Source organism: Oryx dammah, unplaced genomic scaffold (genome assembly GCF_014754425.2).
Source record: "Oryx dammah isolate SB20612 unplaced genomic scaffold, SCBI_Odam_1.1 HiC_scaffold_22, whole genome shotgun sequence".
NCBI classification, from domain to species: Eukaryota; Metazoa; Chordata; class Mammalia; order Artiodactyla; family Bovidae; genus Oryx; species Oryx dammah.
In genome coordinates, this window is record NW_024070206.1 from 14,219,521 (window position 1) to 14,231,267 (window position 11,747).

The 11,747-nt window shown below is 52.7% G+C and overlaps 1 protein-coding gene and 1 long non-coding RNA gene across 3 annotated transcripts in view; both read left to right on the plus strand.

The window, feature by feature from the left end:
• The window catches only part of ZBTB7C (zinc finger and BTB domain containing 7C), a 304,241-nt gene extending 301,326 nt beyond the window's left edge, over nucleotides 1–2,915 (plus strand). For both annotated transcript variants that reach the window (XM_040264527.1, XM_040264526.1), the window contains one exon: nucleotides 43–2,915. In XM_040264527.1, coding sequence (XP_040120461.1) covers nucleotides 43–694 — 652 coding nt within the window. In that variant the 3' untranslated portion in view covers nucleotides 695–2,915. The remainder of the gene's footprint in view (nucleotides 1–42) is intronic.
• Nucleotides 2,916–4,206: 1,291 nt separating this feature from the next.
• Nucleotides 4,207–7,355, plus strand: LOC120881008. The gene is made up of 3 exons (XR_005725184.1): nucleotides 4,207–4,301; nucleotides 4,400–4,560; nucleotides 6,109–7,355. It is a non-coding gene; the product is annotated as an uncharacterized LOC120881008 (long non-coding RNA).
• The last annotated feature ends 4,392 nt before the right edge of the window (nucleotides 7,356–11,747 follow it).

The following is an 11,747-nucleotide window of genomic DNA, read 5'->3' on the forward strand; positions in this document are numbered from 1 at the left end:
TCTGTGTTGCAGGCAGGGACTGACTCGGGCTCTGTGTTGCAGGCAGGACAAGCTGAAGATCCACATGAGAAAGCACACGGGGGAGCGGCCCTATCTGTGCATCCACTGCAACGCCAAGTTCGTGCATAACTACGACCTCAAGAACCACATGCGCATCCACACGGGCGTGAGGCCCTACCAGTGCGAATTCTGCTACAAGAGCTTCACGCGCTCTGACCACCTGCACCGCCACATCAAGCGCCAGAGCTGCCGCATGGCCCGGCCCCGGCGCGGCCGCAAGCCCGCGGCCTGGCGGGCCGCCAGCCTGCTCTTCGGGCCCGGCGGCCCGGCCCCAGAGAAGGCGGCCTTCGTGATGCCCCCCGCGCTGGGCGACGTGGGCGGCCACCTGGGCGGAGCCGCCGTGTGCCTCCCGGGCCCCAGCCCCGCCAAGCACTTCCTGGCCGCGCCCAAGGGCGCGCTGAGCCTGCAGGAGCTGGAGCGGCAGTTCGAGGAGACGCAGATGAAGCTGTTCGGGCGCGCCCAGCTCGAGGCCGAGCGGAACGCGGGGGGCCTCCTGGCCTTCGCGCTGGCCGAGAACGTGGCCGCCGCGCGGCCCTACTTCCCGCTGCCCGACCCCTGGGCCGCGGGCCTGGCCGGCCTCCCGGGGCTCGCCGGCCTCAGCCACGTGGCCTCCATGTCTGAAGCCAACAACTAGGCTGGTCCTTGTCCACCCCGGTCCTGCTTCCCCGTCCCCTCCCAGGCCCACCTGCCCCATATGCGATGGGTCTGAACTTTTTATTTCAAAAGGAAGAAGAAAAAAAAAGCAGCAGCAGTGGTATTTTCCGAGCTTTCTGAGGCAGCTGCCTCCCCTTTGCTGTTGTCTGAGACGGGCATCTCCTCCCAAAAGGCCTGGCCTCTCCCTGACTGCCTCTCCCCGCCCTCAAAGAGAAACTCACAGGGGCCCATATCACAGCGGAGGCCCCAGGCCACGTGTCCCAAAGCACCTTGTAGCTGTGAGGGTCTAGAAGGAGGGAGGTGGCTTGGCCAGAGGCAGACCAGATGGAGCAGGGAAGAGGGTAGGGTCCTGAGACACACGCCCTGTGAGCCCCACCGCTCTGTGGTGGAGTCCCTGCTAACTCGGTTCCAGTGGCTTCATTTTCCCGGTCTCCAGTGGTCCTAGGACCCTTAGAGGAGATGCCCTGTTGGCTGGGAGGCCTCCTGGAGTCAGGAGCGAGGCTCCTGGAATCCAGGCCCATTTTCCCCTCCCTGGCCTGTGACCTTGGACCTCTTCACCCTCTGTACCCCAGTTTCTCCCTGCTGTGAAAGAGGGCTGGTGATTTCATTGCCCTCTCCCACCCACCCACATGCTCATATCTGCCCATCCCTCCGAAGAGAGGCCTCAAGAGAGCAGAGCTTTGCACTCCTAATGTCCCTGGTGATACTATTTTACTGGGCTTAGTTTTATCACAACCATCTTTACATCAGCACAGGTGAGAAACGTGGCCGCGCTAGACAGGGTGACAGAGGAAGAGGGTTTGGGGGGCTTGTCCACAGCCCCCAAGCAGCTTTGGGGAACTCCAAATCCTACCTCCCCTAGGGGCACATCCGGAGACGACTGCCTCGCATGGTCCCCACCCCCACATACCCCCGGCAATGCCAGAAGGAGTCTTTCAGGACTCCTGGGGCCAACACAGAAGGACACGGGCCACCTCTCAACACCTGGCCGTTGCCTCCCTCCATCTGATTCCCAGAAACAAAGCGCCCAGTTACCCAGGTGTATGTTCGCTTTTTGGCTCTGGGCTTCTCGGTGCTTTGGCATTGCTGTGTTTGAACACCCACAGCCTTTCCCTGGCCCCTTGGGGAGGAAGCCGGGTGTCTGGTGTGGGGAGTCCGAGCCTTGGCTCCAGGACAGGCATGGAGGGCTCTGTGAGCGAGAGCTGTCCACCCCCTCTCCTGGGCTTTCCAGTGGGTAGCCATCCTGAGAAGGAAGACAGCTGGGGCCTTCCTGATCACTCCGCTTTCCTGCCCTGCCCTCCCTTTTCTTGCTGAGTTTGCTTTTGTTTCTCAGTAGCCCAGAAGGGAGGCAAGTTCATCTGGGCGGGTGGGCAAGGGCTGGTGTCCCCAGCCCTGGAGCTGTGGGCACAGAGACTTCGGCTCTTCCTATCGCCTTGGCTTCTTCCTGAGCAAACACACAAAAAACAAAAAGGCCGGAGAAGACCACAGACTCTGTCACTCTCCCAGCTCCCCCACTCGCTGCAAGAAACCCCTGCCTCCACACACCACCTCCAGCCCTTTGAGCAGAGGGAGCTGTTGCTGACACCCTGTGGTCCTCGGATGTCATCTGCTGGGCAGCGCCTCTGAGCTTCCCGTCTCCATCTCTGCCCTTCGCTTCTGGGACCCACCAGCCAACATGCCCACATCCCCCCTCCTCAGTCAAGGGAGTGGGGCTGACCCAAACTTTAAGAGAAAACAAGGGAAGAGGAACAAATTAGAATCCAGTGGTGTTGGGGCTTTTGTTTTTATTTTGTAAAGGTAATGACTTCTTATAAACTCAATTTTTCAGACGACTAATTAGTTCGTTTTTTCTCTTGGCTGCAATTTGGAGTTGTACATTGTAAAATATCCAAAGATGTCGAGTACTGTATGATTAAGAACTTGAAGCAAATGGGTCGTAGGAATGTTTGTGTTTTGTTTCCTTTTTTTTTTTTTTTCTTTTGGATGTTCCAATTTCCCTGTCTGTCTGTGGGAGAACTTTGGAAGTTTTTCTATTTATAACTTTTTTATGTGATTGCTTTATGTAAAATGACGCTCAACAAGGTTTGCCTTAGTGATTCAAGGGACAATCTTCCATAACTTTGGTCGCACGCCGCATCCCACCAAGAAAAATTCTCAGCTAATTTTCTGGCCTATTTATTAAACAGTATTAACTGAGTTGATGAAATGATATTGAGAGTTGCACTTCTGTGAGAGGCGACAGCCACAAGACAATGTGCAGACATTTGTGGCTCGAGAGTCTGACAATTGGGTGTCACAAACTTATAAAAATGTTGAAGACACCTTTATAAAAAAAATTACAAACCTTTGACCCTTATTTAACAATGTGAGGGACAGTGTTTTAAGTAAAAGAAAGTCACAGGTACTCAGCTCGCTGGTTCCGTTGATTCCCCTTCGCACTGTCTTGCAGGTGTCGGGGTAGGGGCTTTGAGTGGGGTCAACTCTACTCAGAACCCAGAGCACAGACTCTTGGAGTAAAATGTATCTTTGAACTGATGGGGAGGCTAGAGCTCAGGTCGTCAGTGGTTCCCTGCAGTTTTGATTCGTGAGGCTTTGCTGGATCTCTAAGCTTGTGGATATCCGTGACTCCGAGTGTGAGGTATGTGTACGTGTGTGTATGTGCGTGTTCACATGTGCATATACAGCCTTTGGTGTGTGAGCAAGGGGGAGTGAAAGGGGTGCTGACCATTTTAACACGGCAGTCCTACCAGGCGCCTAGCTTGGCATCCAGAGGAACCTGTGGCTGGACTTACTTCCATCTCAGCCTTTCTCCTTTTACCCCCTGGCACTGGCACTGGATTTCTCTTCTTTACTAACCTGATCCTCTCTCCCAATCAGGGAACATTAGACCCTGAAGAAGGTAAGGGAATATAATGGGGTCAACCTTACTCAGAACCCAGAGCACCCACTCTTGGAGTAAAATTGATCTTTGAGCTGCATTTTCTATATAAGCAAGGGTTAACCTAGAGTTGCTTTTCTGTCTTCAGCTCCCCTTTCTTGCCATGGTAAGCACTCTTATAAATGCAATGCAACGTTTCTCAGCACAGGGGGAACACGGATCTGGGTTTCAGATCCAGACTACAGGCTGTGTGTCCTCAGGCTAATCGCTTTCCTACCTTGGTCCTCACTGGCCTCATTCAAATAGGAAAGGAGATTGAGTTTCTCCAAGAAACTCAGGAACTTAGAGCTTCCCCCAAGTTTTCTACCCACCCTAAACACCCCTCAGCCAAGGGAGCCTGCCAGTTGAAAGATTGTGAACTGAATTTTTAAAAAATAGCCTGAAGCAACCTTCCCCATAGCACAAAACTCCTCTGAAGTCTCTTGTTGTGGCTCTAAAGTTCACGTTTTTGCACAAGGGGCTTCCCTCCTGGCTCAGTTGGTAAAGAATCCACCTACAATGCAACGGGAAGATCCTCTGGAAAAGGAAATGGCAACCCACTCCGGTATTCTTGCCTGGAAAATCCCATGGGCAGAGGAGCCTGGTGGGCTACAGTCCATAGGGTCACAGAGATGAATAGGACTAATTCGACTAAACCACGACACAATAGGTATGTGTTTGTCTTAACTTTAAAATATTGTCTTGAACGTGACCTGCCTTTCCTCCAGGATCTTCTAGGAAAGTCAATGCCCCTTGGCTGCCTTGCAGCTTGGAGAGACCCAAGTGCGTGACTGGCTGAGGACCTGAGGATAAACCTGGCCCCGTGCAAGGAAAAGGAGGACAGCTGCTTGTCACGGTCTGGCTCAGCTAGTGTATTCCAGCATCACTGGGTCCCCTTTCTGGGGATCGGTGTCCACTGAGCACCAGAGGTGAATAGGGGAAAAGGATAGGGAAGTGGGCCCACTGGACCCTGACTTCTGGGGGCTCCTGAGCTCATGTGAGTGAAGTGGCCTCTAGTCCTGGCCAGTTAGGTGTTTCCCGGAGCCACACAGGACATGGCAGGCTCCCTGATGTGCTCAGGGAGAGGGGGTGCAGACAGCAAAGGGAGCTGCAGTAGAGAGGCAGGGACAGGAAGGAGGCTGAGGCCACTGAAGATAGGTCAGAGAAGTAGGTGCGTCTTAACCTGGAGAAGAAGGCTTAAGATATGTTAGAACAGGCCTTGGACCTTCTAAAGTTCTGTTAGGTAGAGAAAGGATCATACCAAAAGTGTGGCTAAATCAAACCAATAGGGGAGAGATTCCAGGAGACAGCTAGGTGCCCAAGCAAAGGAAGATGACCTCCCAGCACACGGCATTGTCCTAAAGGGGAATGAGATCCCTTGTGAGGGAGTGAGCTCTTGGTCACTGGAAGAGTTTAACCTCGCCTTCCAAGAAGCAAAGATTCCTACATGGAAGGAGGGCTTTCTGGATGGCCTGTCCCTTGGGTCATGCCATCTGACTTATGAAAAGGAGAATATATATCCTCATGGAAGAAGGACTGTACCAGGGACAGGGGGCAACGAGCAAAGAAGATAAATTGGGACACCTTCACAAAACTCAGTGTGGAGCCTTATGGCTGCCTGCTGCCCGCTAGCCAACCCCTCACCCCCTAGCCCAGTGACCTACAGCAGCTTGGGGCCGGAGAAACAGGACTCAATGTAGAAAAGGCCCTGATTGTGAAATCCCAGAGGTGTGGCAGAACAGTAATGAAGCAACAGGAAGTTAAGACGGTCTCCCTTCTCAGGCCTTCATCCGAGCCCAGGGCCCGCCCTTCCCGAGGGGCGCAGAGGTCCCAGCCACACCCGGCACACCTCTGCACAGACCCCCCCTTCCTCCTCTCCTGGGACCTCACAGCCGGCACTTCCTGCCTGTGCAGTTTCCAGAAACAGGCACAACTGGGTTTCCCCTTGCATTTTCCCCTCTGAGAGCCGGCGGAGGGAGGGCTTCTGAAGGGAAAGAGAGAGGGGACAGGGAGGCCTCCTCTGTCAGCTCCCTTCATCGGAAGAGTCTGTTCCCCAGCCCGCAGAGGTCCCGCAGGAGGGGAACGCGACCCGCACGCAGAGGCTCCGAGGCCCCTCGGGCCCTGCGACAGGTTCTAGAACCAAGGATGTGTGTATCCGAGGCCCCACCTCCCAGTCCCGCCGGGACCCTCCCTTCTGTCCAAACCCTGACCCGAGGAGCCACGGGGCGAACGCGACTCACAGGCTCCCTCTTCCGGCCTCTGCAGCCCCTGCTCCAATCAAGGTGGAAAGAACGGCCTCAGCAAAGCGAGGTCAGTCCGGCTGATCCCGAGTGAGGGTCTGGAAATCAGACCAGTGGGCAGATACCAGCTGCCCCAGCCTCACAGCCGCCCCTCTCGCCTCCCCTCCCTGCTTTGGGCACCAGAGGGGAAGGGAGTGGGGCCGGGAGGCAAGCAAACCGCTTCTTTCCTCCCTTCAGGTTTGAAGCACTGAGGATGGAGTCAAACACGCATTTCCAGCAATTCATGGGGAGAGAATTCCCTGGGGGAGGTCCTGCTTATTCTCCCTCCTCACCACACCCTGGGCAGGGATGGCTGTGACCTTGAGAGGCAGCGCCACAGGGCCCAACCAAAAAACAAGTGCCCAGAAATAGCCTAATAAGTAAAGACATCTCAAATCTGGACAATTCTGGCAAACCTCAGAACTGATCACATTATCTGCACCAGACACATGCGGGCACGCGCACACACACACACACACACACACTCTCTCTCTCTCTCACACACACTCACACACACACACACACAGAGTTATCAGACTAATGATACACAGGCTGATGTCATTCTTCCTTGTAACAATAGAAGACCCAGCAGTGCACCAATGAGACCCAGGAAAGGTTTTCCCCACGAGTCTTCTTGCTGGAGTATTTGTAACACACACTCTCATTTCCATCCTTTTGGATCCTCTATTTCACCATGAACTCTGACCCTGACAACTAGAGCAAAAGAATAAACAAATAGGTTTCTGGAATAAGGAAGGAAGATAGGGTGAATCAGATCTCATTCCCATGTTCCTCTAAAAATAAATAAATTAAGGGCAAACCCTCTGAGTAACAGTCTTTATGCCCCTGGGAGACATTTACCTCCATCGGTCAGCTGGCTCTTAGCCTATGGGGCACACGTCATTATCCCTATTTGTATCAATCGTGGTTTAGTCAAACACCAGACCCCACCCCAGATAGCTTAAGTAGAAAAGGCTTATATTAAAGAAAATTAAGTCCTTAATAGAATCTCCATAAAGGCCAAAGAGTCAGGCTTGCGCAGCTGCCAAGCTCAGTTGCACAGGTTGCATACTGCACAACCTGTCTTTTGAGCTTCTCCGTTCACACCCTAGACAGGGTTATATAATTGTTATACCATGTAGTAGATTTCTACATCATAGCAATTACCCAGCAGATGGCAGTAAAGTGTCCGGATGTGGTACCCTTGTCTAATTTGCACAAAGTCCATGGCCTGCAAGCCAGGAACCTGGAATCACCCTAACCCGTACTGTGGCCAATTGCTCCATCAGAGATTTGATCACTGCTGCTGCTGCTCATGGTGCTGTGATGATGACAGGCCCAGACACCACAGCTCTTCCAACTAACACCAGGCTGAGGACACTGGGACTCTCCCTGTGGCCCACTCTTTACCACCATTCTCCCTAGAAAATGGATTCTACACTTTTGCACATCCTTCTATTGCTCAGGTCCTGATGCGTCTGATGGGAGGAGCTCAAATGTCTTCATGAGGCCCCATGTCTCAGCCTAACTGCAGGCTGACCAGGAAGGTAAGCTTCTGGCTTCTACCTGAGAAGGAAGGATTCACGATGCGAATTCTCCCAACAGAAGAAAAATTCCAGTAATGCCGGGTGGGCTCAGAACCTCACGAGTCCATGCAGTATTTTGCAGAGGAGGGGCCTAAAGCTCCAAGCGGCAAAACCGTGAGAACAAGGCTACTGAGTGAGCCCTGGCAGAGTCGGGGCTGGAGGCCCAGTCTGCTGACTCCTGGCCACTGCACCGCACTCTCCTCTTAGAAGCTGAGGCCCAGAATGAGGCAAGAATGAGGCCCAGGATGAGGGAACCGAAGTTGGCTTAGCCAGAGCTCATACTGGCAGTTCCTCCAGACACCTCAGCCCTCTCCAGCGCTGGTAATCATCATTCACAGTTTCCCCCTCCCTGAGCCTGTGAGACTCAGAGTTGCCTTTCCAGGCAAGAAGCTTGGTCAGCATGGATCTTTCGTCCCCTCTCCCTCTCACAGCAGATACAGCCATCTCTGCTTTCTTGTTACATCCGGGGGCCTGGAACTTTAACCTACGCTTCTCTGCTTTGTTACTGAAAAATCTGCTCCGTGCTGAGCCTCCCTCCTTAGAATGGGTTTGCTAATTTAATCCCCAAAGCAGAGGCTGAAAGTGTGTTTTAATGAGAGTGGCCTTCTGTTTTGCCATTCCAACATCACTTCTGTAGGAGCCTCACTCTGAAATACGAAAGTGCCTTTTCATTTCCTGGTGGCTGGGATGTCCTACATAGGTGGTGTAGCAGTTGCGGGGAGAGAGGGTGGCTGAGCAAGAAAGAACATGCGAAATGTGCCAGTGTGGACACCGTAAGGGATACTACCTCACTTTCTCCTCCAGAGGGCGCTCCTGGTGTCTGGAAGGATTAAGAGGCTCCCTTCCAGTCCGCATTTAGGCCCCGCCCCCTGCATTTGGGGGGCGGGGCCAGGGGCGGGATACTTGCTCCTGAGCATCCTCCTTCAGCCTCGTTTTTTTGGTTCCTAGAAAGGAGGTGGTAACAATCTACTTGCGGGGCTCTGAGAGGGCCAGAGGGGCCATGGGGAACACCAACCCCAGCTGCCACTTAATAAATGCTCAGTCCACGCCCATTTCCTTTTTGCATTTTTCTGTGACCCAGCAATAGCATTTTTTTTCAAAACCTTTTTGGATGTGGACCATTTTTAAAGTCCTTATTGAATTTTAGCTCAGTCGGTAAAGAATCTGCCTGCAATGCAGGAGACCCAGGTTTGATCCCTGGATCGGGAGGATGCCCTAAAAAAAGGGAATGACAACCCACTCCGGTATTCTTGCCTAGGAAATCACATGGACAGAGGAGCCTGGCAGACTACATCTGTGAGGTCGTAAGAGTCAGACACTACTTAGCGACTAAACTACTGCTGCTATTGAATTTGTTACAATACTGCTTCTGTTTTATGCTTTTGTTTTTTTGGCTATGAGATATGTGAGGTCTTAACTCCCTGACCAAGATTCAAACCCACAACCCCCGCACTGGAAGGTGAAGTCTTAACCACTCGACCACCATGGAAGTCCCGAGCATTTTAAATAATTGTGCTTATTTCTGTTTCCTTACATATTTCCTTTTGTTTATTCTTCAACTGGGAAAGGAAGGAAGGAGGGAGGAAAGAGAGAAGGAGGGAGGGGAGGAGAAAGGAGCAGAGCTGCACGCATTTCTTATCCCAGTGATTATCTGAGTTGTTTTTTTTGATAATCTGATGATGATGGTTAATCAATTGCCAGTTCCTGTGGGGAAGGCTGGGAGAAGGAAGTGACAAGTCCATCCTCTTTTTAAATCAGCATGATTGAGCTGGTAATTTCTCAGGGTTTGCCTGGCATGTAAATCTGTTTGAAAACATCCAGGGAGACCCACTCAACTTGGCCAGTGTGATTACATGTGGCTGGGCCTCCTCTCCAGAGGCTGCCAGGTTACAGCCCAACCTGCCTCAGCTCCCAGGGCACAAGCAGGAACCACTGGAGGGCTGACAGCATCTGGCAGCCTATATTGGGGGGCTGCCTGGAGCTGGTGTACTGAAATAAGAATATACAGATTGTGACTTGCTGAATTCGGAGGTGAAAGCCACCCACATGGGGATGGCAGGGAGCTCCCTGGGATCGGTTTGATTGAAGGTGCAGTTTTATTAATAAAACACCCGGACAAAGGAAGTAAAGTCACAAGACTTATTGCTTACAAATCCCAGAAATGGGGTGAGGTGATGAGCTGCGGGAAGGGTGATCCTCTGTGGTGAGCAGGAAGCAAGAATCTGGTCCTTATGAGGTGGTTGGGGTGGAGGTCACTAACTTTTCTCAATCCAAACCCAATCCCAGCAAAAGCAAAGCAGGAACTTGGGGCAGGAATCTTAAACTGAGGTTCTTATCTGAATGTCCAGACTCTGGAGGTAAGCCAGGTCGTCATGCTATAAAATGCCTGGGCAGCAGCTCCAAAGAGCTATGTTCTCATCACACACACACACACACACACACACACCAGTGTGGGGTAGAGAGGTGAGCAAGAGGCCACTGTGCCAGGAAAGAAGGAGTCGTGATTCAGAATCCGATGCTGAAGAGTTAGGTTTGGAAAGGTGGGAAGTGTCATTAGTCCTGTCCTCTGCCCTCCAAGCCAAGCAGCTGCCCTGGCCCTGTGTTTTAAAAGGGCGTGGAATCTAAGAAGCTGATGGGGATGGGTCCATTCTAGATCGCTCATGCACAGGGGACCAGGGACCCCTCAATTCCCTGTCCAAGCAACCTCAAGCCCGCTCCCAGTTCCTGCATGGACCTCTCCCCAGATCTTTCTTTCTGGGGGCAAGTTGCTGCTCCCCTAAGCTGAGGACAGCAGAAGTGGCTGTTTTGCGGGGAGGCTGGATAGAGCTAAAACTTATGGACTTAAATGCTCACATGCCAGCGCTCTCAGCATGCAGGACGGAGGAGTGTAGGATGAGAGGCCTAGCCCTGCCCTCTCCCCGAACCCCAAGAAATCTGAGACTAACTGGAACCTGGCTTCCCAGGCCTTTATGAAGTTTTGCTTGTCAGGGTAGAAGGATGCAACATAGCTTATTTGACAGTTTTTTCTCTTGACTTCTGTGTTTCGATCTTTAGACACGTGACACATGGCCCTCTGTACTCTCACCTAAGCCCTGCGAGTGTTAGGGAAAGACTGAGGTTGGGACCTAGCCGTGGTGGTCCCTGATGCTCCATAAAGGAAGGACGTGGGGTGTGGAGTCTGGCGGGGGCAGAGCCCCTGACACTGCCTGTGCGTTTTGACTTCACGTGAAGTCGCCTGCACTTCACTGAAGAAGCTGGATGCACCGGGGTGCCAGCAAGCAGGGCTTTATTTCTCCACTACTTCCTTCACCCCTACTTTGCTGATCACCCCACGTTTCCATAAGGTTCCATATGTTTTCTGGTTACAGTCGGGTATAAGAAAAGTCTCGCTTTCAGTTGTCTAAACAGTCCAGCCCAACCCCTCATCAAAGCTTCCATGTCTCCACATCACTGCAGCTCTCCTACATTCCTCCGCAGAGTTCAGGCCTGAAACAGGCTCAGGCTCCTGCAGTGGGGACTGGACAGGGGCTCCCTTAGCCTAGTTAGGCAGCTGTGATGAAACACCATAGACGAGGGGCTCATAAACAAGAGAAGAGTGTGTTTCCCACAGTTCCAGAGGCTGGGAGTCCAAGATCAGGGCGCTGGGAAGGCCGGGTTCCAGTGGAGGCTCTCTTCTGGGTTGCAGACAGCTGTCTTCCTGCTGCGTCCTCACGTGACAGCAAGCAGAGAGGAAGCAAGCTCACGATGACTCTTCTAAGGCACTAATCCCGTTCATGGGGCGTCCACTCTCCTGACCTTGTCTAACCCTAATCTCCTCCCAAAGGCCGCACCTCCTATTGCCATCATACGTGACTAGGGTTTCAGCATCTGTGTTGGGGTGGAGAGAACCCCTATTTAGGCCCTAATGTCTCCACTCCTTGCACTCTGAACTCTCATGCCCACTCGCTACTGTTTCTGGCTCCTCCAGGGGGCAGCAGAGAGGAGGGGCGCAGGAGAAGGGCAAGGTCTCGACGCAAGTGAACCGAGAAGTGGGGTTTTTGTTCTCTCCCCAGCTGGAATCTCCAGCCTGACATTGTCCCCTGATGGAGACGAGGCTCCTCTGGCTGATTCCCTACAACACCTATGCATGCATGCATCCATGCTAAGTCACTTCGCTTGTGTCTGAGGCTCCTCTGTCCATGGGATTTTCCAGGCAAGAATATTGGAGAGGGTTGCCATGTCCTCTTCCAGGGGATCTTCCCAACCCAGGAA